The 25,239-nt window shown below is 41.6% G+C and overlaps 2 protein-coding genes across 3 annotated transcripts in view; one reads left to right on the forward strand and one right to left on the reverse strand.

Moving 5' to 3' along the window:
* bbs9 (Bardet-Biedl syndrome 9) overlaps window positions 1-25,239 on the forward strand; it is a 90,869-nt gene that overhangs the window by 12,635 nt on the left and 52,995 nt on the right. The window contains exons 10-19 of one of the 2 annotated variants that reach the window (XM_088411000.1): window positions 1,481-1,662; window positions 2,510-2,586; window positions 2,856-2,909; window positions 2,985-3,087; window positions 8,410-8,514; window positions 11,491-11,505; window positions 14,003-14,143; window positions 14,436-14,531; window positions 15,826-15,998; window positions 16,096-16,248. In XM_088411000.1, the coding sequence (XP_088267126.1) occupies window positions 1,481-1,662; window positions 2,510-2,586; window positions 2,856-2,909; window positions 2,985-3,087; window positions 8,410-8,514; window positions 11,491-11,505; window positions 14,003-14,143; window positions 14,436-14,531; window positions 15,826-15,998; window positions 16,096-16,248 (1,099 nt within the window). The remainder of the gene's footprint in view (window positions 1-1,480; window positions 1,663-2,509; window positions 2,587-2,855; window positions 2,910-2,984; window positions 3,088-8,409; window positions 8,515-11,490; window positions 11,506-14,002; window positions 14,144-14,435; window positions 14,532-15,825; window positions 15,999-16,095; window positions 16,249-25,239) is intronic. The other variant, XM_088411001.1, reaches the window with a different exon arrangement.
* Window positions 20,540-24,593, reverse strand: LOC148426338 (uncharacterized). Its single transcript, XM_088409456.1, has 3 exons — window positions 24,090-24,593; window positions 23,908-24,030; window positions 20,540-23,848 (listed from the first exon to the last, which is right to left on the reverse strand). The coding sequence occupies exons 1-3, from the start codon at window positions 24,507-24,509 to the stop codon at window positions 21,302-21,304; spliced, it is 3,090 nt and encodes a 1,029-aa protein (XP_088265582.1). The 5' UTR covers window positions 24,510-24,593; the 3' UTR covers window positions 20,540-21,301.

Below are 25,239 nucleotides of genomic sequence, written 5' to 3' on the forward strand. Positions count from 1 at the left end.
TGCCTGAAAAGTCACAGAGAGCATGTGTTTCAGCATGGACCCTAACAGAAGTTCATTTAAAGCGATACTAAACTTATTAAGCTATTTTCAGCAGTAAAAAGTTCATATTTTGTCCATAATTAGATGATGAAATAGTCTTTCTATTTACAATGAAAAAACACCTGTGTTCTAGGTTTAGTCACGTGACATTCACAAGCTGAGCCATGATTGGTTATTATGTTAACCTTAAGCACATGTGATGTCATTTTCAGATGATAGTCAGTTGGAAATGTGTTTTTTGTATTTATTCTTTTGTATTTGTTCTCTCAGCCAAAAAAGGCTAAAAGTGAATTTCATGCCTATAGCTGTAATTGACAGGGAAAGATTTAAATTATTTACTGTACTGCCAGCACAAGTCAAATTCTAATTAGCAAACAGTGTTATATTGAGGTGCAACGGTTAATTGATGATCTGATATCTTATCGATGATCAATTTCATCTCTAATTAATTTTGATTTTCAATTAATTTCAGCTTCTCAACAGTATTTATATGGCAACGTTTTTGCTTTTAGTATTTTCCAACATGTTACGTGTGAAATCATTAACTTGACCACGGTTAATTTATGTTTTTTGCCATAAACGATGTCCTCTCTTTGAGTAAAGGGATGGCCATATTTTTTTTAATCCGATTTATCGATCAATCAACAAAATAATCGACAGATTACTTGATTATCAACAGCGCCGAAAGTCGCAGCCCTTTTTTGAGATCGCTTGAGATCATTTTGAATCACTGCGTCCTTGACACATATTTTGGACGAGGCAGGTGAAAACGCAACGTGGTTCTGTTCGCCTCAATGAACTGACCTCAGTTGGGCTCTTGAGTGTCTTCATTCACATTGAACATCACCAGTGGTGGGTATGAACACCCAATTGTGGGCAAAGTATGCACGTGTGTGTGTGTGTCTTTTACGTTGAGTGTTAAGAGTGTGTTTCCATCACAGTCAGTCACGTGCATGAGTTAGTTTCCGCTGCACTTAAAGCAGATGTTTTAGTGGTGGTGATTTCCACCCATGCAGGTGTGGAGCCTCGACCTGAACTCCGCCACCCTACTGCCTCGTGCACGCGTGTGTCTGTGTATGTATGTGTGTGTGTGTTACCAACCCGTTGGCCGGGAAGTACGACACATCTGCATCCAGTTAACACGCACTCACTCACGCTGTTAAAACACATTATTGCATCACTCAGCATTTCCTGCTTCTCTCTTTTCCCATTTTTGTTCTGTCAAGAAAACCTTACGTGAATTTGATTCATTGTCCATAAAAAAATGAGGGAAGTGGGACATAGAAATAGAAGAATTTAGAATAATAGCATTCCGGTATTGTGTTCCAAATTAAAATATGGAGAAAATAATATATCAAATGAGTCGTTTCTTTACATAAAGTTAATAAAGTTTCAATTAATTCCGATTGCACATTTTGTGCAATTTATTGTGTGATGTCAGGGATCTGAAGGGCGCCGTGGTGAGCCTGAGCTGGGACGGGCACTTGCTGTGCTCCTACATGGGCACGGACCCGTCGTTTTTCTCCACACCCAAGGTGGATGCCCGAGAGGTGGACTACGAGCAGGCCGACGCTGAGATGAAGAGGTTGTACAAGTTCATCAGAGAGGCCAGCAGAACTCAGGGTAAGAGGAATGCCGCCCGATTCAATAAGACCTTTTTTCATGGTTACTATGGTAACTACCGGAGTACATCAGTTCAAACTGTTGCCGTTGGAACAACCTTTATCAACTATACAGAGGATATTTAAAGGAGACTTTTTTTTTTCCTCCATTCCAGACCCACCTCAGGCAGGTGAAACTGCACTGTAGAGAGATCACTAAAGAGTGCTAGCTTATGCTTGGATATCATTCAAAACATCATGGATGGCCTAACAGGAATTTGCATTTGAGGAACATTTCAACTTTTTTTTCTCTATGTCTTATGCCAGAGGTTTACAAATGGAGGAGATGCATTATGACACTTCAGGGGGGACCTGAGTTTAATTGGGTTTCTGCAGCTATCAGCAAATTTACTTCAATGCCATGACAGAAACAGTACATTTTTTTTTCAAATCAAGAGCACATTAACAGGAACATTAAGCAACTAAGTGCTAAATATTGTTATAGTGACTCCTTTGCAAAATTTTGAATGCCTTTATTTTGTTCATTTTGCATTTTTATTTGTGCCTCAAAACGAGACAGCGGTAAAACAGATGATGTTACACAACCTATTTTCTGGGCTTGCTGAATAAAATACGTGTAGAGATACCACTACAAAGTTGTTCCAAAGTACAATCATACCATGGATGGCACAGCAGTCTTTTTTAGGTCTTTTTCTCTTCTCATCTAAAATGCTTTGCACAGGTTAAAGGGGTGCTTGGCTGAAAAAAAAGAAATTGTGGCTATATGATTGAAAAAGCACTTTCCTTTGTCATGTGTTTGTGTACCTTGTGCAAGTAACATAAAGATATCGCAAATATTTTTGTTACAGATATTCTGCCCAAAGGTGAAAGTGCAGAGGACTTGACGGTGACACCGTGTGTGTCTCCTGACATGGACATCCCTTCGGTATGCAATTAACACACACGCCCAAACATTTATGGTGTCTTACAAAATCGATTGCACCCCTTACATCTTTTAATGGGATGATTTAAAAGAAATAACACTTTGATTCTATTTAAAGTAGTCAGTTGTAGGTTTTATAAAATATGTGTTTTAAATTTGGGTTCACTTTGCCCTCACTGTTGTCACCATGAAAACATGTAGTAGCTTAATATGACTTTTGTGAGCTACTGTACAGATACACCGATTTTTCTGTTTGTTTTCTGTTTGCAAAGCGAGCTCTAATCCAGGAGATGGATGGCTTTCCTGTCCCTTCGGTGACCGTAAAGGTGAGTTTGGAGTCAAATTTGCTGACACTTTATTGCATTTCCTTTGCTTTACATCTTCCTCCTAAATGTGCACAGGTGACAGTGAAGGCTAGCAGCGTGTGTACCTCGTCCAAACTAATAGTCACGGTTCAGCCTCCACTTGCCGTCACCCAGGACCACTTTGTCCTCGAACCTTTAGGTTAGTCCGTGAGCGTACACCAGTATTTTTTTATCTGAATATTTGCACTGACAAGATGTTGGGCAACATGTTTTCTGGCTGCAGCTGAGCTGCAGCAGTCGTGACGAATTGTCTGCAGATTGTTCTTATCCTTTGGGTGCACAAACTTGTTCTCTTGCGTATGCGTACATGTGCAAGTACTTGTGGTTCACTTTGGACAATAGGGGGAATGAAAAAAATCAACTGGTTTTAAGCAGCTGCGATAATGGGAACGATTCCATCATCCCTATGCGCGGTTTCTTCATTTCAATGTTTTCAAAAAGCGCAGCATAGATATCTAGATGAAAAGATTCATCCCGTGAGGGAAATTAAATTGTCACCGCAGCAATATTTTAACAGCCAATGTGGGAGTAACGACTCAAACTCGAAAACATATGAGACTGTAATGTAATTCTAAACTGATCAGAAAGAATGAAAAAAATCCTCTTCTTAATCACACACTCCCTCTACTCGTTATATACAAAATGGATCTTTAAAATGTCTTAAATTTAGCTTATATACTTTCAATCCTTAAAACTGCCATTGACAAAAACCTACCAACTCAATTGATATATCATTGAATTCATTTCAAAATTTGACATACTTCAAGTAAAATGGATTATTAGTGAGTCTACATTGATGAATCATTCAATGGTATTGAATGAGTTTAGGCGAAAGTCAAGTCGATCATTTTCTCTGTGGTAATGCGTACTATTTTGACCAACGAGTCTAAAAACAGGCGTTCTGATTATTATTGTGTTTGTGAAATTAAGAAGACTAATCCACCCATTTTCAGCCATCCAAGGAGGCTCGTAAATAGGGTCACTCAGGTGTCAAGGCAGCAATGTATTTTCATGCTAATTTTATTTTCAAGTTATGTTTGCAAAATTAGTGATGGAAGCTTTATTACATATCACCCACTTTGTCTTAAATCTCCCAAGTCGTTTTTAAATGTCTTCCATTCGACTTCCTTAAACTTGTGACATGTCTCTGTTCATAATTATTTTGACTTCCTCTCAGCACAGCTGCTATTCGTAACCGTTCTTTTTTTTTTCTATCAATCCATTATCACTATCTAACGTAACTTCATACGTGGAGCAGATGTTCATATTTGGGATAATATTGTCCACTTATGTCGTACGCTCGTTGTCCGCAGGCATCGTTCATCAATTACGCAGCAGCATCATGCACTCTTTCTGCATTTTTTGTTTTGTTTTGTTTATCATTTCAAGATGTGTGCACCACACACTTTCTTTTGGCGTTGTCAATCATTGATGGACGACGTGTTCATACAGCAATGTGAGCGCAGCCAAAATCCCAGCTGCGCAATCTACATTGTGTGCTGGCTCTTTAAATGCTGTCACTTTCTCCCATATGTTTTCATTGTGCCTTTATAATAATGCAAAGTCATTTGAACACGTGTTAGATATCCCTGATATTCATCTTACGCTTACTAGTTCTGTGATCGCTATCGTCGTGCAAAACGATTCCCCCACTGAAATGTATGGGTTAGATTAGAGTTTCAATTAATTAGCTTTTGATTTAAAAAGAAATATGTACTGTTCCTGTCATTGAACTGCCTGATACCTGCAGATACCCTGTTAAAGATTCTCACCCCCCCAATTGCTCTCACATACCCCCATTTGAGAACCACTGTTATAATAGAAGTCATTCTTTGCTGATGATAAAGAATATATGTCTGTGAGTATTGCTTATTGTTGCTTATTTGTCATTTACATCCTAACAGTTCAAGCATTATCAGAAAAGCTTGAAAAGCTCTAGTATATTTAGCATTTTCACTCATCTTTCAAGGCCAACGGAATATTGTATGCTATGTCGATGTAAATATGGGTGGTATCGTATGAAAGACTGATTTCCATTCCTTATTTAGAATTGATTTTAGGTAATAGCTGTGTTACTGTATGTGTGGACACACTGCCATCCAATGGTCACAGTTATCTCTACAGTACTCAATTGGCTTATAATAGGTAAGCGTTAGTCAGGTGTGTCAGCTACCCTCCATAAAAAATGCATTTGATGAGAATTTTGTTATTTATTATTGTTGGTACTATTTTAATTCTCGTCCATGGCACTGAAAGAGTTAAGTGCCATTTTTCCTTGATATCCCATATAGTTACTGACACCCTCCAATAGTTCTGGTGTCTCATCTACTTCTGCTTCTGGTTGTACAACTTGAACCATGAAGCTATTTTATGCTGGAACCAATTTTTGTGACAAGACAAACGAAAGCAATAAAACATTCACAGCTGCGGCACTTTGATGCGACTATGGCACAGATCGCTACTTGAGACTTTGTTGGCGTCTGGCTGCTGCTGGCTAATTAGCTTCGTGCTGCTGTCACTTACACACACTTACCCTCAAATAGTCTCAAACACATAAAGAGGTCAAGAAATTGAAAACTATTAACTTTAGAACAATGTAAATCTGTATCCAACTGAGCGAGCGTGTGTGCGCGCGTGTGTGTGTGATAGGGAGGCGATAAATTGAAGTAGCGTCTTCTAACTTTTTATTGTTATTTCATTTTTTATTCGTCTCAGCTGGAGAGTCGATTCTCAGCTCGCCACACACATGCACGCACACTGCCTCCTTTGTTTTCCCTCCTCTCCATGTTCATTCTCGCTCGTTGAATTTCCTTCTTTTTCCCATCACTCTCCATCATCCTTGTCGTCTTTCTTCCCTGTGCCACCACGGTCGTTGATTGTCACGTTCATGCGCACACGTCTCAAGTCAGAAAGGAAGTGGTGTTTTCGTTTGGGTTCAAAGTTCAAAGGTGAGGCTGTGTGAGCAGATTTGTCAGGGAAAGGGATCAAAGGTTAACGTTTAACAACACAATGCTTGTTAATTCTACCGAGGAGCTTGTTAGTGTTCTCCTGACATCTATTGCTCTTCAAAAGTTTACTATTTTTCACGATTTTATTTGATTTGTTCCAGCCTCTGACACGGTTTAAATTATTCACATGAAATTTGGTGATATGCAGACCTAACAAAAACATGCCAAAAAAGATGCAAGTCTGCAATTTTTTACAGAAAGCAAATAAAAGCATGGCCTTCGATTTGTCATCTTCTTTTATATTTTCCTGTTTAGTTTATTTTGTTGCTTTTTTGCCTTTGTCCTTGTATTTTCATTTTATTGGCAGTTCCCTCAAATAAACTTGACACACACACACACAAGGTTGCCACTTATCACCTTTTCCCTCTCTAGACAAGAATCTGCAGCCCTCTTGAACTTTCACCTTCACCAAACAACCGGGAGTCACTTTAAACTTAGCTTAAATACACATACAAGCAGCACATGCACACACACGCACACACACACGCACACTAGTGTTATAATAGTTTTAGATTGTTCATTATAGCTTTTTAGTTTTGACTTTTGTTTTTGGAATAATTTAGTTTTATAGGTTTTTGGGGAAAGCTTTTTTTTAATTTCTAAGTATAATAAAAAATTCACTTAATATTGTGTAATAAACTGCAAATCTCAAACTGACCCAATAAATTTTAAATAAGCCACGAATCACATACGATATTATTTGACAAAGGACATTTTCGCTATAATTATTGTTTCAGTTAAAACTAAGATTTAGTTCCACCGTTTTTCCATTTTTGTCCTAATCCCTCACAAGTCACATATATTTTACTGTCAATTACTTCAAAAGCTAGATTGTGTAACATCAGTTTTTATTTGTAGCTCGTTGAAAAATCGTGTTGCTAATGACAATGTGCATCTCTATAAAACTTTACAAAATAAAGGCATACAACGCTGTGCAAAGGAGTCACACAAGGATAAGATAAAAGGATAACACAATTTACATGAACAGGAAGCAAGTTACTTTGCTTCTTGTTCCAGTGAATTTGCTCTTAATTTGAAAAGAAACATACTGTTCAGTCATGGCGTAAAAAAAAATCATTCTATCCGATTTGCTGTTACCTAGAGAAACCCCTGAAGTGCTTTCACGCACCCCCATTTTAGAAACACTGCCTTAGAGAAACAGGAGGCAGGAATGTGGCGAGGAAGAGGTCTGTAATGATCATGTGCCACAAGGTTACGCAAACAGAGCCTCGTAGGCGAGGAGGACACAATCGAAGAGGTCAAGGAGGCGAGGTGCTCTCTGGTGGTCACCTTTGTGTGCAGTTTGTTTGGACTCTTGTCAGCGTAAATGACTTAATGGTCCTGAGAGCCCAGCGGCCGGACCACACGGACCCTTTGGGTCACACGGACCGCCACCTGACCTGTCCAGATGTGGCCCCCGGTGTATGATGGGAAGTCAAGCAACAAGAGAGAGCGCGATTGTTTTGTGTATTTTTTTGAGTGTTTGTCGCTCCTAATGGGCCTGGCAACACTTAAAGCACTTAAACCCGTCCGAGCAGATTGACCCGCGGGGCGCCGAGGTTAAAAGCCTTCCCGCTGAAAGACAGAATGCCAGGCAGGCACCGGCCAGCAAAGAGGTCAGTGCGTCTAAATGGATGAAGGGAATTTAACTGTGCCTCTTCAACGCATTTGCTTACTACTTCAAAATATTCCCTCAAAAATTCACTTTCCTACGCACTTGTATTTGCACAGGTTAAGTGAAAGCAGAGCAGCAATGTCACTGAGGAATCCCAATTTCTTGATTTGTGTTTTTTTCCCCACACACGTGTTTTGCTTCTATTTATTATTTGCACATGCACAAGAAGCATACACACACGTATACATTGAGGCACATGTTGCGGTTTTCATCTTGGCGCAAAGAACGACGGCTTAACCTCAGACAAATTGTAACCAATTCAAAGGAGTGGAGAAGGAAAGGGCGAGAGGGTGAAAGAGATTTGAGGAAATGAAGAAGTAGCGAGGAGACTGAAGCTAGAGTATAAGGGAGTTGTTCCTTTTAACTGACAAGCCTTAACCCAAATTTTTTGTCGGAATATGTTATTCTGATTAATATCAGCAGCAAAATTTACCTGTTAATATCCAATTGGTGAGGCAGCTATTGTGCCACTTAATGAAAATAACATCACGGTTGCTTAGGTAACAACTAATCATGGTTCAGCTTATGAACCCACATGACCAAACCTATGAAACAGGCATCGTCGATGTCATTATTATTCGACAAAATGGCCACCCTCTGAGATGGATTAAAAACAAATGGATTTTGCCGCTTTTCACAAACACAATCCTTACATTTTCCATGTTCATACTAAGATTGAATTCACTTTTAAAAGTGGCAAATGCAATAAGTGATGTAACATTTGAAGAGTAATATTGAAGCGTTAATGATTATTACCATGCTGTTTTTTCTTCCTCAGGAATGGGCTCGTCCGCCACTGTCACCTTTTCAGTATTCCTCAATGGCCGCTACCCCCCTGCTGACCTGGGCGGAGACCTCACCCTGTGTTACAGCTCACCCACAGGTACAAAATGGCTGTTCTCCAGGCTGCTTAGTGGTCCGCTCATGCTTATACTAAACTATTTTTTTAATGAAATAATCAGTGTGAAAGGGATATAGCGGCGAAAACAAGCAAATTTGTGAATATTCTAAATATCCATATTGTTTTGGAATTTTCATTAGTTATTTTTTTCTTTTGAGTCTTATTTATAAAATTTAGTTTTTTTAAATAAATTGTTTTTATTTTTGTTTTTTAATGCTGTTTTAGTTGTTTTTATTTATTTCAGTATTGTTTTTATTTTTTTTAAACATTTTATATTTATTGCGAAAAAAGTTTAACAACTATCATAGTAAGTACTGTCTTATGAACGTAAGTAAAATTGTACTTATTCAATATGTAGCCACAGACTCGAGTAATCGTCAATTCTGTGATTAGCCATATATTGCCAAATGCATCAAATTTTATGAAAAAGTTTAAAGCCTTGTTGCATCATCGCGGGAAAATTCCTTAAAACGACAGCTACATATGTAACAGCGGTTCTATGAGGTGGTGCTAAAAGCACAAAATAAGCCTTCGCGCAATCCCTGTTGAATATATTTCATAGGACATAGTAATGGAACAATCCAAAATGGCTGCTGCTAAGTCTCACTTCTGGCGAATGCTGGTGACAAACCTAGGCAGGGTCAACTGTCCTTAAAAGGAAATATTTGATTTGTTTTTACATGTTTTCCTTTGCTTTTGAAAAAAATGACTATATTTTAAACAAAATTTGCTCTTTTTTCTACTACAAACAATGAAATGATTTAAACGAAAGCCAATCAGGGAGCTTGTTGAAACTTTGCTGTTGTCTTACCTCACAAATGGGAAGAAGTGGATAATTGTTTGCATGTGATTCAAAACACCAATAAACACTATCAGCTAGCAATTAGCTTAGCTTCTATTTCTTCTTCTTTGTATTTACATGCCCCTTGTTGGTCTACTGCCTCTTACGGGTCAGTCTTGGTACTACGACAGACATGTGCATGTGTTCAGCTGGGTTGGTCATTTTCAGTACAGCTCTTTTTTTCCCAGGTCATGTGTGACCTCTCTCACGTTTTAAAAAATTGGTGAAGATGTAAAAAAATCATTATGTGTGTAGCTAGTCATTCTTTTTCCCAGCAACACTGCTGGAAGATATGACTTTTCCCTTACTGCCGAGCAACAGAAGCAGCCTTTATTCCAAAATGTCACAGACTTCATTATTTCTGCAAGTACTCCAAATAATCTCCCTCAAACGGTAGTTAATTTAAAAAAAAAAAGGAGGTATTGTTCCTTTTGAATTGCGTTTGTGTTGGCAGCAGTTTTCTTTCACGATGGAACACTTTTCGCTAAATCCATTTTATGTCTGAGGCCTGCAACATGGTTTCATGGTGGAGCTAAAAATAGCATTCAAACCATCTAGAGGGTTTTGTGCGCTGTTGACGTCACCAGGGAGAAGGAACCCAGTCAATATACCAGTGAGTGTCATGTGACTTTAACATGGAGTCTCCATAGAGGTTAACGTGTTTTTGTCTTATGTTTAGTCTCGGACATTTCATCATGGTTCCACATGTACGTAATAACTGAATCCTTCTCCAAATGCATCGCTACTAGTAAACGGGCCCATATGTTATTGGACAGCGCCCGTCTCTTCCAGTCAGTTTCAGTGCAGTTGTTTTAAAGCATTTTGATTGCTAACTTCGGTGTTGCCATTATACATATATACAGTCATATGAAAAAGTTTGGGCACTGCTGATCATTTTCAAGATTTTCCTTAATAAATCACTGTTTTTTGGGATCAGCTATTTCAGTTAAATATATCATATAGCACTCATGATGTGATATGAAATGATATTTGAGTAGTGAAGTGAAATGGATAGATTTACAGAAAGTGTTTAGCACTAATTATTGTGGGGAAAAAACAATATTTGGCAAGCTCATTGACCCTTGACTGACATACACAGACGAAGCCAGCCATGAGTAAGGGTATTTAAAGGCGGCCAGTTGCAAGTTGTTCTCATTGTATCTTTTGAGAAAAGTGGCTACTCGAGAGCCTCAAAACAATTGTCAAATGACCTGCTTCATTTTTGGAATAAGGTGCTGTGGACTGATGAAATTAAAATGGAGTTATTTGGACATGACAAGTGACGGTATGCATGGCGGAAGAAGAACACGGCATTCCAAGACAAACACTTGCAACCCACAATAATGCTGTGGGCCTGTGCAGGTACTGGCATTCTTGTTCAATTTGATGGTCGCATGGAGTCCAGTCATTATGAGCAGATTCTTGCAAACAATGTTCAAGAATCAGTGACAAAGTTGAAGTTGTGCGGGAGTTGGTTACTTCAACAAGACAACGACTCTAAACACTGCCCAGATTGTACTGAGGCGTTCATGCAGAGAAACAAGTACAGCGTTCTGGAAGGGCCATCTCAGTCCCCAGACCCGAATATTATTGAGAGTCTCTGGTGTGATTTAAAGCGGGCTGTCCATGATCGGAAACCATCTATCCTCACTGAACTGGAGATATTTCGTAAAGAAGAATGGTCAATCAAGAGGAGCATCTACTAAATATTGACGTGATTATTCTGTTGGAGTGCACAAATTTATGCACCTGCTGACTTTTGCACACTTTCTGTAAATCCTATAAAGTCAATCAAACTTCTCAAATATCACTGTATTTGCTGTATGATAGTTTTTAAGTGAAATACTAAACCAAACATCCCATATATATATATATATATATATATATATATATATATATATATATATATATATATATATATATATATATATATATATATATATATATATATATATATATATATTCACATATCACACACACACACTGTATATCATCTTCTGCTTGTCTGTTTGTTGGGTCGTGGGAATGAAAGCAAGCAAAACGGCGTCCGAGTACAACATCTGCTTCTTCTGTGATCTGTCTAATGTCTTCTCATGTCTTCTCCTTCTTCCCCGCAGAGTTCAACCCCAAAGGTACGTGCGCGTTCACGTGCATAGACTAGAGCCTTTAGACACACACATGCGCATTGGACTGATACACACACATAGAGTACTGTATAAACAGGAAGATAGCGCAACCTACCATTTATGTTTCTGAAACGTGATCCCTGCCAGGATTCCGCACACACGCACACACTTCCATTGATGAATAATATTTTCTTTTTAACCTGTGACACACACATAAGCTTTCTCACTTTATGAATATTTTTCTAATCATACATACCTGAATTTTGCCACTCTACTCGTGTGCCTTTTTGTGATTTATTAATATAAATAGATCTCTCTCTTTGTCTGTCAAACATTTTTTAATGTTAATTAATCATTCAAAATCGCATGGTAAATGTGAACACACATTGCTTAAAGATTAAAAACATCTTTATTCTTCCTTCATCTTCCTTCAATTTCGTGCAGCAGTCGGACAGACACAAAAAATCTTTGCGTTTTGTGAATTAAAATATTTTCCTTTTCATCTTTCAAACAAGTTTTCTTGCGACATGCACGCTCACATGCACACGCGCTTACACACACGTAATATCAGCAGTAGTTTTCTCGCTTGTCAGCCTGTGTTTATTTTAGTTGTCTGACTTTGTATGCTTTGATAGAGAAGAGGATGTGCTGTGATCTAGAGAGGGCTTAGAGGCCCGCTAGATCTACACACACATGGTTCTACTGTAGGGCCAATGCCGGGTGCAACTTGGGTCAGAATGAGGGCGTAGCTCCATTTTGAGTCAGAGTATTGAAAAGCAAGTGCAAGACAGAATTTTCACCGGCCGGCACAGCACTTCAAGTAGCTGCCCAAATATACGCGTGCAAAAACACAAAATAACATCCCACACACACAACAACACCTACCATGTCAAAAATGTTATCGCGGTCATTAAAAGCTACCCTTGTTAATTCGTTCACTGTCATTGATGACTATACACGTCACAAATGAATTTCTATGCTATTGACAGCTATATAGGTCAAAAATCAATTTTATATGAGGTAACAAAATTCAGTGCAGCTCTTCTTACTTTTGGTCTTGACCTGGTCATGTTTGACACTGTGTACTGTTGTCATGTCTGAATTTTGTAAATCAACCCCACTTTTGCAGTACAGTCCAAGAAGGGCTCACTCACTGATATGTTTCCGGATATAGTCAGATAAAAAAAAAATGTACTTGGTTGCTCTAAATTTACACTTGATGGGTTACCACACAGCTATTTGTTTATAAGATGTTTACATTACATGCCCGATACAGGAGCTGTGTCCCAATATATTTCTCATATCATTCATCATGATGACTTTGATTCCCACAGTTTCTCCTCTGTTCTGCTTTTCCTCTTTTTCTCCACCCAAGATAGAGTTTCCACTCTCTTTACCCAAGAAGCGCTTGTCACAGGAAACCCAAAGATTCTTTGCTTTGGCTCATAACAGCGGCCTTCACGCTGAGGGCACCTGCTGGCAGGGCGGCGGGGAAGGGAGGCGGGGGGCGGGGGCGGCGGTCGTTGGGCGGAATGTGGCGAAAATATCCAGTGAGCACAAGACAGTAGCCGAGAGGAATAATAGTTATATTCTTTCTTAGCTGCTGTAGTTTGCCTTGGCGGCACCTGGCTTTTGGTCATTCAAAACCAATAGAATTAGTTCAATGGGTGTGAGATCATTGTGTGTGTGTATGTGAGTGTGTGATTGTTAGTGTGAGTAAATGAAACACACGGCGGCTGTTATTCCTCACGTGAACTCTTATTTCCACAGCGTGTTCTCATTTTTCTGCCCAGCTCAGGGACAAAGTTACATTTGGCTGCCCGCTCTGTTTTCTCTCCTTTTCAAACAACTTCTCTTTTGGACCGGGCTTCTAGGTCGGGTTCTCGCCGGAGGTGTGTGACTCTGCTTTAAAAAAAAAACATGCGCTCGTGTTTCTAAAAAAAAAAACCAAAATACCAAAATATTCAATAGGAGCAGCCAAGAAGAAATACAGGATGGGCTAATTACTTTCAAATCACTTGTACAACATTTTATTTTATTCCAGTTGAAAAAAATTAATGGTAAAATGTTGGCATGTATTGTAAAAAACATAAGACAGTTTGCAAAAAATAAATATTGCAACCACTCAAGCTAGCACAAGCTGATGCATTTTGTTAAACTAGCTCAGCCTAAAAATGAGCCTTTAAAAAAAGTGCGTCCTTTGTTTATGTTTATATTTGCACGCTAACCTCAGTCATCTCTGTAAAAAGAAAACTTTGAAAACTGGAAAATTTATATTGGACATTTTTTTATTTTACTGATTTTGTCAAAATCTCATCTGATTCTCCTGGACTCAATCTTGTGAGACATCTCGTCTCGTGGCATTTGTGTCTCATTCCATCCCTTCTTATACGTTTTATAATGTTTTACAAACCATTTTTTTTAGTAACTACTGGGAATGGCAGCTTTATTGAACCAAATATTTTATGTTTCTTTGGGTTTTTTTTGTTTTCATACCATGCAGGTGTTCCTCACGTCGTCCAGCGCCAGTTCACCCTTCCTCTGTCCCTCGTCTGCACGGCATCGTCTCCCAGCAAGAGCAGCGCCTTCAAGATCACCGTGGATACCAACCAGCCGCCTGTGGACCTGGCCACTATCTTCCCTGGTATAACACACACACACACACACACATGCACATACTTGTGATTCTTCGTATATGTTTCAATGGGAGATCCTTTTTTCCCAGCAATCTTTCAATCGCCTGCAATCAGCAACTCTAACGACAAAACACTCTCTCCTCCGTGTTTGTATGCGCGTGTGCTCTTGTTACCAGTATGACAGTCTTTTGTTGGCTTTTGTCGGCGTCCTGCATGGCGATAGGCCGTGCTATCAGAGCCATCATGCTGGCCTTTCTAAACGTTTTTTTTTTTCTTTTCTGCATCTGTACGCGTCTGCAGAGTTTGCGGCCCAGTCGGAAGATAACGAGGGAAGCGGTTTGGCTTTCCGCTTCCTGCCGGGCGGCATAGTGACTGTGATGGCCTCTAAGACCTCCCGTAAGAAGCACTATGTTGTGTACTTGTAACTTAAAAAATATTGTCTATGCTGCTTTACTAGTTTAAACCAAATATTTTCACCTATTTTTTTTCATCCCTCTCAGGTGTTGGCCGTTTGCCAAGCTTGTCAACTGAAAATTACATCACTGCTCAGTTGGTCAGGGAACCAATAACACGCTGAGGCATGATTGATTGTTTGTCACCTGGGTCCTGAGCAACTGTGATGTCCATTTCAGTCAGAAAGTAGAAAATGGCCATCCCCTGAGTTGGATACAAATGTGTTTTGTTGCTTAATTAATATTCCACAAACACAATATTATTCAGAATCCCATGTGTAGTCATAATATTGTAATAAAAAATTTGAACTTGATTTCCACCACCCTAAATACTGTACATACAGTATCACTTCTAATTATTTTTTTAACATTGCCATGGTAAATTAACACATTCCAGATTATAAAAAATTAAAGTGCATGCTTCCACACAAAATGCAGACATACAACACACAAACAATGCACACACACTCACACAACACACACAGAGAAACACACTAAAGACGCAAACACAAAAACGTCAAAATTTAGGCACACACACAACACACATAGACACAAAGGTCCAACACACGGCAACACACAATACACACATGAAACACAATACGTGTACGTACACACACAAACGAGACGATTGCAAAACACAGAACCTGTAAACACGACACAGAAAGATGCACACCACAACATACAAACTTCATACACAAACAAGACGGATACACAGAAAGCACACACACAAATACAGCTTTAAACACAAACACACTAACAAAATAAAAACAAAGCTCACTAAAGAGACACACATACACAGGAAGATAGAAATATACAACACACACAAACGAGACCCAACGTACACAAAGGCACACACAAACAAGACACACAAAACACGCAACACATTGCAAACGAGACAAATTCGAGACACTCAAACACAACACACACACACACACACAAAAACACACACAGACATGCAACATAAAGAGACAACACACACGCACACACACAGAGAAGGTATACACACATACAATGCATACCAAATCTTCTGATGGCTCACTCCACTTCTCTACTAAATTTTTGCCTTGGAAGTAGCATGGGGTTTGGGCGCCATCTTAGCGTGTTAAAGAAAAATACAGAAATAGCTGGCAAGGCACAAATTGTTGTTTTTTTTGTTGGTTTGTTTTTTTCACACAAATTTTAAGCTGCAAATTCTCTTGTAATGCTCACCTTAATATATGTCTTTACGGGTACGTCAGAGCGCTATCGCATCCAGAGCGATGCCTTCGAGGACATGTGGCTGGTGGCCAAGGAGCTGGTCCACAGAGTGGACATTCATTTCTCCAAACTGGGAGTGGACGACTTCAAGAAGAGCTTCAGCGGACCGCTGCCCCTTAAGGACTACTTCCTGTCTGTCGACCACCACTTTCAGGTAGGCAAATTATCTACTTGCCTCAGACCAGTATGTCTGCTTCAGTGGCTTGAGGTTCTGGACTTGGATTGAAATGTGTTTTCTGTGTGTGTGTCAGCTGCGCGTCAGCGCTCAGAAGTACCAGGACCTCCTGTCCGAGCGTGCCGCCCAGTTCCGAGCCATTCAGCGTCGCCTTTTAACCCGCTTTAAAGACAAAACCCCAGCACCGCTGCAGAACCTCGACACGCTTCTAGACGCCACATACACACAGGTGGACAGCACACACACATACTCACCCTGATTATTAAGATGCAAAGAGGTTGGGGTAAAATCACTGAGAATTTTGAAGCCATTTTCGCTGAAGGGCTAATTTAATGTATTGATTTTTTGTGTACAATTCAAACAGTTTGCCAAAGGCAATCAAAAGCACTTTCCAATCTCATTTCTTGTCTTGGTGAAATTCGCCTGGTTTGAGGAACAGCCCTGTTTGAGACAACCCCAACCTATATACTGCTGGGCCAATGGCAAAGCTTTTTTTTTACCAAGGAGACTAGGGGGGAACAAGGGTGTTGTGACAAGGTTAGAGGCTTCTACTTGCAGAACAGGAGCCCAGAGTAAAAAAAAATGAGCGGGTTGAAGATTGATGGAAGCAGAACATTTGTCAAGCAGGGATTGTAATTTTGCTCATAGGTGCAGCGTTTCATTACCAAGCCACCAGTCTCAGTATTTATCAGAAACGTTTGTTTTGGCTTTCACACAAGTGTGGTCCAACCAAGGCTTGAAAGTGGCTCTGATTTTCTGCAAGTCTAGCTGCTAAGTCATGGATGTAGAAACTTGGCTTTTGGGTGGTTTTTATGTCAATTTTACCAGCAAAATGAGTCAAATGTCTCCCTGGCTGAGCCATTTTGAAAAAATAGCTTCTATTAAATACTGTAGACTGGATGTCAGCTGCTAAAAAGTTGTGATCCCTCTTGAGTAACTATCTTTCTCACACACACAGATAAATAGTCCCACACTTGGCATTCACGTGTGTAGAGTGTAGATTTACTGTGTGAGATTTGCAGTTTAATGATTTATGGACATCCTGTTTCAGGGTGATTAGCTGCAAGCTCACACCCAGTACACTTACATGCTTGGAGACGCACACGCACGCACACACGTGCGCATGCAGGCGTGAAATCTCATAACTTTGAGCAGATACAACTTGTATTTGTCCATATGGCCACATTCTTTCTCATACTGCATTTCTGTGGATGTGTGTTTGTTATGACAGCTTTCATTGATTATATTCAAAGCTGTAGCATTATATTTTTATGCATTGATGCCTTGTGATACGAGTGACCAGACCAGATGAGTTTTGAGATAAGAGCTGAAAAATGAGAGGTGTTTCTTGAGAACTCGAGATCCCCTTTTCAAAGCATAACTGTCAATACAAAGTGATTAGACAGTAGTTACAGTATATTTATATATAATAGAGATTTCATGTTTCCTAGCATCTTAGCTGCCTCTTTTGGTTTAAGACTTCTGTTAGCTTCTGTGTCTCGAAATATTCTCCTCTTCAAATTCAAAACCATTGCTCGCCATTGACTATTGGAAATTGTACAGTATCTTTATGGAGTAGCCTGCTTTTTAGCTATCATAATGTCACATCCAGTAGCCCTAGCGGTGGCAAGGCGTCGTTATGCTGGATCCGAAATTGGACTGCGTAATTGAAACATAGCTGTAATAGGACCACGTGATGGCTTTTCTCCAACACGGGAGATCTCTGTGGCTACTCGCCAGTTGTCTTGCCACTGTAAAGGAATGTGCGACCAATTGGGAATGTTGGAGACCACCTCCTTGAGAAAAGATAGTTATATGTCAAAGAGAAAAGGTACCAAAAGAGGACATGTTCCTGAATAAAGATGAAAAGGTGTGCGCCCATTCATTGGACTATATGCTAATTGCGTGTGTTTTTACGTCACCCAGAGTTTAGAGAAGGATTATATTTTTTGCGTGTAGCAAAGACAACAACCACTTGGCCATGACCCCAAACACGCCCCTCCACTCACCGTTTTCCCACACCTGCCATATGCATCAGTCATCCACCCTCCTGTTATCCTTGATTAATCACTGGTGGCCAGAGGTTAGCATGATGCTAAATGGCAAAGCTCTCAATCATGCATGCAAAGGGGAGTGGGCAAACCTGAAAGTGTCACTCAATCCCAGAACGTGTCGCGCCAGGTCACGAAAAAAGGGTGGCGGCCTTTTTTTTTCTCCCACTTTACATAAATATTTTCCCTGCCGCTGTTTCCTCTCCAAACGTCCGCCGTTTTTTTTTTTTTGCGTGAGCACGCGGGACTACCCATCTGGGAGGGGCGGTGGCAGTCAGGGCCCGGGGAGACGATCCGGGCCGGGTCCCTGCCAACGGAGCCCTCCCTGTAATTAGGAGTTCAAACGGCTCGCTGACTGACGGCGTGACTGACAGGCCCGTCCAGGGGCCCGGCGGCGGCCCCTAATGGAGGCTTCTGGTGGACAGCGGCTTGATTTATCGGGCCCCAAATGGGCTTCTAAACACGGCTAAACACAGATCCCACTGTGGAGCCGGACCACCGCCATTAACAGCCGGGCCTCTCATCCTCGTGCCCGCGCGCGCAAGGACGCGTACTCCTGTTACATTCTCGGGTATTAGCCTGATTTCTGCCATTTGAAGTGGATTCCATTTCCGGCGTCCAGTCGCTCTCCATCTTCAACTGTTTGCTTTTAGTGGATTGGAGAGAATTCCGCATGTGCGCCGCACATTTGCGGATCAGAACATGTGGTGCACGTTAGGGAAGCTGGACCGACTTGGCCCGTGCTCTTTCGCCGCTTTTTGAAGTCGAATGTGGACAGAATATTTCCAGTTGCTCGAATGGAAAACGGGTCAGGGAAGAATCGTCTGGTTCGCTTTGGCTCTGATGACTTGTGTGTAAAGTGCACGCTAAAAATAATGCTAAGCATTCACTGGGTTGCTGTGGATTTTGAGCAGATTGTGCGGTCAAAAATTGGAAGATTCGAAAACTGGCAATATCTTGCGTTCTTAAGAAAAATGGATATATTGGTTTCCTCCCACACTCCATAAACATGCACGGAAGGTGTATTGGAAGTAATAAATTGTGCTTAGGAGTGATTGGGTGCGCAAATGTTTTTTCATATTTTTGTGCCCTGCAATTGGCAACCGGTTCAGGGGTGTCTCCCGCCTACTGCCTGAAGCCAGCTGGGATAGGTAACAGCAAGCCTGCAACCCTTGTGAGGGTAAGCGACTCAAGAAAAAGGATGGATGAATTGATATTAGATATTGAAATTGTTTATATTAAAAGTATTGGTGGCATCTGTATTTGCTATCAGGATCAGTGACTACAGAATAATTTCGTGCTTGTAGTGATGTCAGTGTGAAAATAAGTGGTATCGAGGATCACTAATTATAGCGAATTGTAGCGATATATTGTCGACATGCTTGATTATTATTTTTTTTTATTTAGTTTTGTTTAATTTTTAAAGAACAAAAAAAATGGCTTTAAAAGGTTGAACTCTTTTCACCTGGAAAAGTATTTGTGTGTGTGTATGCGCGCGCGTGAGATTAAAGTACCGTCGGGAGCCGAGAAACTCTGGCCCCTCAATCATCTTGTGACTCGCCCCTCAGGAGGTGTTTCACCTCAGTAACACACACTTTTACATGCTTCAACACACACACACACTCACTCACATACACAGAGGTTGAGAGGATGAATGCCGCACAGTGGAGTGTCGGTGGTCCGGTTTGTTTTGCCTGAGTGTGTGTTTATGTCACAGAGGTGCTTATCAATGAAAGGCCGGCTTTCATGCAGCTGACACTTGCTTTGTATGGGTGTGCGTTTGTGTGTGTTCTCTTCCAAATCAGCAGTATCCTGCTAAGATTGAGAGAAAACCTATATGATGATGCTAGACAATGATCATTTGGACGGGGGAAGCGGCAGTAAAACAGGTCAAAATCCAATGCAAACAAACAAATCAGTAAAATTAGTCTCTGTGGTTAAATCTGAAAGTGAGGCCTGAGGGTTGCTCTTGCGAAGTCCAAGCACAATAATAAAACATTGTTACTGCAGTAGCTCACTAATAACAAAGTGTCAATCAAAATCAACCATGATACGATTCACAGCGTACAAATTTAAGGTCCTGATACGTGTGGTGAGATGTTTTTTCATAGTAACGTGGTGACTTTTGTGGGCGAAGTCAAGGAGACAAAAAAAAATAAGACAAACTTCTTTTCATTAAAAGCTCTTTAATGTGGCGCCAAGGGGGGTTGAACATTTTTCCCAGCGTCGTCATCGGTCGCCAGGCGGAGATTTAATAAGTCTTCCACGTTGGAAGCTCTCGATGCCGCCAGCAAGATCAGAGAGGCCCTGCAAGGTGGTCACGCTGATTTTATTAAACGCTCTCGTCGTCTGGGCGACGGTTGACGTGCACTTTCAGTCGGTTGTTGAACCACGCGATCAAAACACAAAATGAAAACACTCGTAAGGCGCATGAAGATGTTTCACAAGATACTTACTATTGCTACAAAATGAATTGATAGATACTTTATTCAGTTTCAAAATGGCCAAATCACTACTTATGGAGTGATTCAGAACAGCAAAATTGAAAGTGTGAAATCTAAGACGGTGGCATTGTTCAGAGCAAAAATTCCATTCATGATGATGTGTGAAATCCTGTTGATTTTGTGCAATATTGTTCAGAATCTGGACAAAAATCCAATTGGTTTTGATACATAGAACTCATGAGGATGTGGTTGGTGAAGTCTCAGTGATTTTGAAGAAATACAAACTGTTGCGATGGGAAATTGTTTGTTCTGTGTCCAGAATTGATTTTCTAGAATTCAAATCTCTTCATTTGATCAATGATTGTTTGCACTAAGTTGAAATGAAAAATCATGTTGATTTTGAGTAGAAATCTTCAAGCTTTTATGGGTTTTAAGGAAAGGTTCATTAAAGACTAGTCAAGAATCCTGTTGCTTTTGAATCTTACTGATTTTGAAGACCGGGAATGATTCTTCATGAATGCTGATTTTGATGTGTGAATCATGATTTTGAGGCATCGTTGTTCTTTGACTGGGCCAGACTGTCACTTGAAAGCTGGTTTTCTTAATTTGAAGTCTTGGTGGTTGCGCCAGGACAAGAATCCTATTGATTTTGATAGTTTTGGGGAGAGGTTGTTCCTTGGCTGGACGAGAATCCTACTGGTTTTGAGAAGAATCCTATTGTCTCCGGATTTATTGAGGGACGGCGGTCCTTTTGATTTCGGGGATTGCTTGTTGATCCTGAGGAGCTTCAGGATTGTTCTCTCGAGCCGCAGCAGAAGAAATTCAAGACCCTTCCAAAGAAGGAAGTACTTTTCACCTCTACGCCTCCTCCTGCTTCCCCCCTCCTCCTCTCCTCCTCCCTCCTCTTCTCTCTCTCCGTCCTCTCCTCCTTCCTCTGCCTTTCCTTCCTTTTCTCCTTGTCCCGCTTCTCCATCTCCTCCCATTCAGCTTTAAGCTTCCTCTCTCGCTCCTTCTTCTTTTCTTCCTCCCTCCTCTCACGCTCCCTCCACTCTGCTCTCAGCTTCTCCTTCTCCTTCCACTCCTCCTTGTCCCTCTTCTCCCGTTCCCTCCTCTCTTCCCACCTCCGCTCACTCACCTCATCATCCTCGCTGTCCCACCACTCCTCCTTCCTCCTCTCCCTCTCCTTCCTCCTCTCTTCTTCCTTTAACTCCTTCACTCTCCACTCGGCCTTGAGTTTCTCCCTTTCCCTCTTCTTCTCCCATTCCCGCTTCTCCCTCTCTTTCCACTCGGCCTTAAGCCTCCTCTCCCGGTCTTTCCTCCTCTCCTCTTCCCTCTTCTCTCTCCCCTCCCAGTCCTCTTTCAGCTTCCGGTCCTTTTCCTTCATCTTCCTCTCCTCCTCCTTGCGTTCTCTCTCTCGCCACTCGTCCTTCATTTTAGCCACCCTCTCTTTCCACTCATCCTCCAGTCTGCCCTCCTTGTTTCTCCCGTCATCTCTTTTTTCCCATTCATTCTTCACCCTCTCCTTTTTCTCCTCCTTCCAACTGGGTCCCTGCTCCTCTCTCCAGCTGCTTGTTGTTGCCTTCTCTTCCTGCTTCAGAGTACCTTTCACCTTCTCCTGCATCCTCTCCTCCTGTTCCTTGAAAATCTCCAGACCCCTGCTCTCTACCATGTGGTCATTCTTCACCACCTCCTCTTCTTTGTCGTCCCTCCAACTGGGTCCCTGCTCCTCCCAGCTGCTTATAGACTCCTCTTCCTGCTTCAGAGCACCTTTCACCATCTCCTGCCTCCTCTCCTCCGTTTCCTTGAAATCCTCCAAACCACTGCTCTCGTCCACGTGCTCATTTTTCAACACCTCCTCTTCTTTGTCCTCCCTCCAACTGGGTCCCTGCTCCTCCCTCCAGCTGCTTATAGACTCCTCTTCCTGCTTCAGAACATCTTTCACCATCTCCTGTCTCCTCTCCTCTTCTTCCTTAAAATGTTTCAGACCACTGCTTTCTTCCATGTGCTCATTCTTTACCACCTTCTCTTCTCGGTTGACAGAGATAATTTTTTCCTCGTCGTCCTCATTGTTTCTCTCCTGTACCTCTTCAGTCTCTATATTCGCCTCTGGTGCATTTTCAGCCTCTATCTCTTCCTGTTGGGCATTTTCAGTCTCTATGTTCTCCCTTGGGGCATTTTCAATCTTCTCCTCCGTTTCCTTCCGCTCATTCTGGTGACTGTTGGTTTCTTTCTCCTCCTTGTCCTCCTCATTTGTCCTTTCTTTCAACTCCTCCCTCAGTTTCTGCTCCTGCTGGTCAGTGTTGGACTCTTTCTCGTTCCCCTCATTTCTGCCCTCATTTTGCTCTTCTTTCACCTTCTCCCTTGGGTTCTGCTTGTTTTGTTCATGTTTGGTTTCATTCTTCTCATTTTCCCCATCCTTTACCTTCTGTCTTGTTTGCTGCTCTCTTTGGTCAGTGTTGGTTTTGTTCTCTTTTTCACCATTTTTCATCTCCATATTTGGTTCCTGCTCGCTTAGGTCAACGTTGGTTTCTTTTTCCTCATTCTCATTTTCTTCCTCTTTCTCCTCCTCGCTGGGTTTTTGCTCCCTTTGATGAGGGTTGTTTTTCTTTCTCTTATTGTTCTCCTCATTTTCACCTTCTTTCACCTCCTCTCTAGGACTCTGCTCCCTCTGGTGAGGATTGCTTGTTTTCCCCTTATTATTCTCCTCATTTCCCCCTTCTTTTACCTCCTCCCTCAGTTTCTTCTCCTTCTGGTCACGATTGTTTTTGTTCTCCTTGTTGTTATCTTCATTTTCCGCATCTTTCATCCCTTCCCTCAGTTTCTGCTCCCTCTGGTCAGGGTTGGTTTCCTTCTCCTTGGCCTCCTCATTTTCCTGCTCCTTCACCTCCTTTTCCTTCCCGGTCTTGCCCTTTTTGCATGCTTTCACCTCATCTCTCCATTTCACTATGTCTTCCTTTATTTGCTCTTCCTTTTCCTTCCTTTTCTCATCCTTTTTGTTCTCTTTCAACTCATGTTCTTTCAGTACCTTGTCCCCCTCTTTCCTCACCTTTTGGTTTCTATCCTCCTTTTGTCCTTCCTGTTCCTCATTTACCCCCTTCTCCTTGGCCTCCTTTTTGCCACTGTTCTCCCCTTGGTCCTTGCGCTCACTCTCATGCTCCCATTCCTTGCATTTCTCCTCCCACTTATCATCCTTTTGGTTGCTGTTGTCTCCTCTATTTTTATCCAACTGCCTCCAAGCTTTCACCTCCTCTTTGTCCTTCTCGTCACAGTTGCTGTCATCGTCCTCCTTCTTCTTCACCTTCTCCTCCAATACTGGCCATCTTCCATTCCGGTCCTAGAGAAAGAGGTGTCATAACACTGAAGTCATAAAAATGAGATTGCATGTATACACACCACAAGGGTCTCTGGTTTCTCCTGCGTCTCATCACACTCTTTGTCATCCTCCTCCTCTGCCACCTCCTTGTCTTTCTTCATCACCTCCTTCTCGTCCACCACAGTACATGCTCCAGCTAGGTCCTAAAAAGGAAATGTCAAACCACTTGAGTGGTAAAAAGAGAGGTTGTATGTATACACACCACAAGGGTCTCCGGGTACTCCTGCTTTTCTTCATTGCCATGGAGCAGCGCTTCCTTCTCACGCCTCCAGCCGGCCTCCTTTTCAGCCATCTCGCTGGCCAGGTCATCCTTGGAGGCCTTGATTTCGTCCAGCTCGCGGTTGGTCTTGCGCAACTCCAACCGGACGCTCTCCAGCTCCACATTGATGGTGCGCAACTCCACCTTGAAGAGCTCCAGCTCCAGGTTGCTCTTGCGCAGCTCCCCCTGTGTCTTTTCACCAGCCCGCATGGTGTTAGATAGCTCGGAGTTCTCAATCAGCATCTTGCGGTAGTTGCCCTCCAGAAACTTCAGATAAGAGGCAATGTTCTCCTCCATCTTGGGCTCAGACACCCTCGGCTCATCGATATGCTCCTTCCCCGCAAAGGGCCGACGGGGTGACATCGTGGCGATGCGTGTTTTAGTCTTTTTGTGATGAGGCAGCGTCGCTCTCTGCGACGTTGTCAAATTCCGGGGCGATGTCGCTTCAAAGGGGAGCGGTGGGCGGTTGGGTGGAAGACGTGTCAAGGAAAGGAGGAAGGCTCTGTGATGTGCACAATAGGCCAAGATGCTTTGTAAGGTCATTTTATTCTTCTTTGAAGACAACTCCATCGTCATTCTTGTCATCGTTAGCACTCTACAACTGTTGTTTTTTTTAAATCGAATATGTGGATTATGCTGATTGCTCCATGAATTGGATTAAAAAGACATGTCTTCATTTTATTTTTTTATGAAAAGGGCCATATCATGGGAGTTCAACATTTTGGAGATTTTAACCATGTTACAATGTTGAGGTCTCACCCTTGTAAGACTGCAATAAAAGCAGAGGATGATACTATTATAGGCTGCCATCGTAAGTACCAGTACCTTGTACCAGTCAAGATTTAAGATTCAAAAGTTTTATTGTCATATGCAAGGTAACATGCAGGATTTGTATAGCCACATTTCAGTGAAAGTGAAAACAACACTCTCTGATCTCATGATAAATGCTCGTCCAGGTTCTAAGCTCGTCTATCTTATTCCCAAGTGAGCGGACATTAGCTAGCAGCAGGCTAGGTACCGGTGGCCTGATAGCCCTTGCTTGCACCTTAGCCGCTTCAGTCACCGACTGCTCCGTTCGCCAGAAGTGGGGGCT

The sequence above is a fragment of the Hippichthys cyanospilos genome, chromosome 3 (genome assembly GCF_059441005.1).
Source record: "Hippichthys cyanospilos isolate Australia breed blue-spotted pipefish chromosome 3, RoL_Hcya_1.0, whole genome shotgun sequence".
Taxonomy (NCBI): domain Eukaryota; kingdom Metazoa; phylum Chordata; class Actinopteri; order Syngnathiformes; family Syngnathidae; genus Hippichthys; species Hippichthys cyanospilos.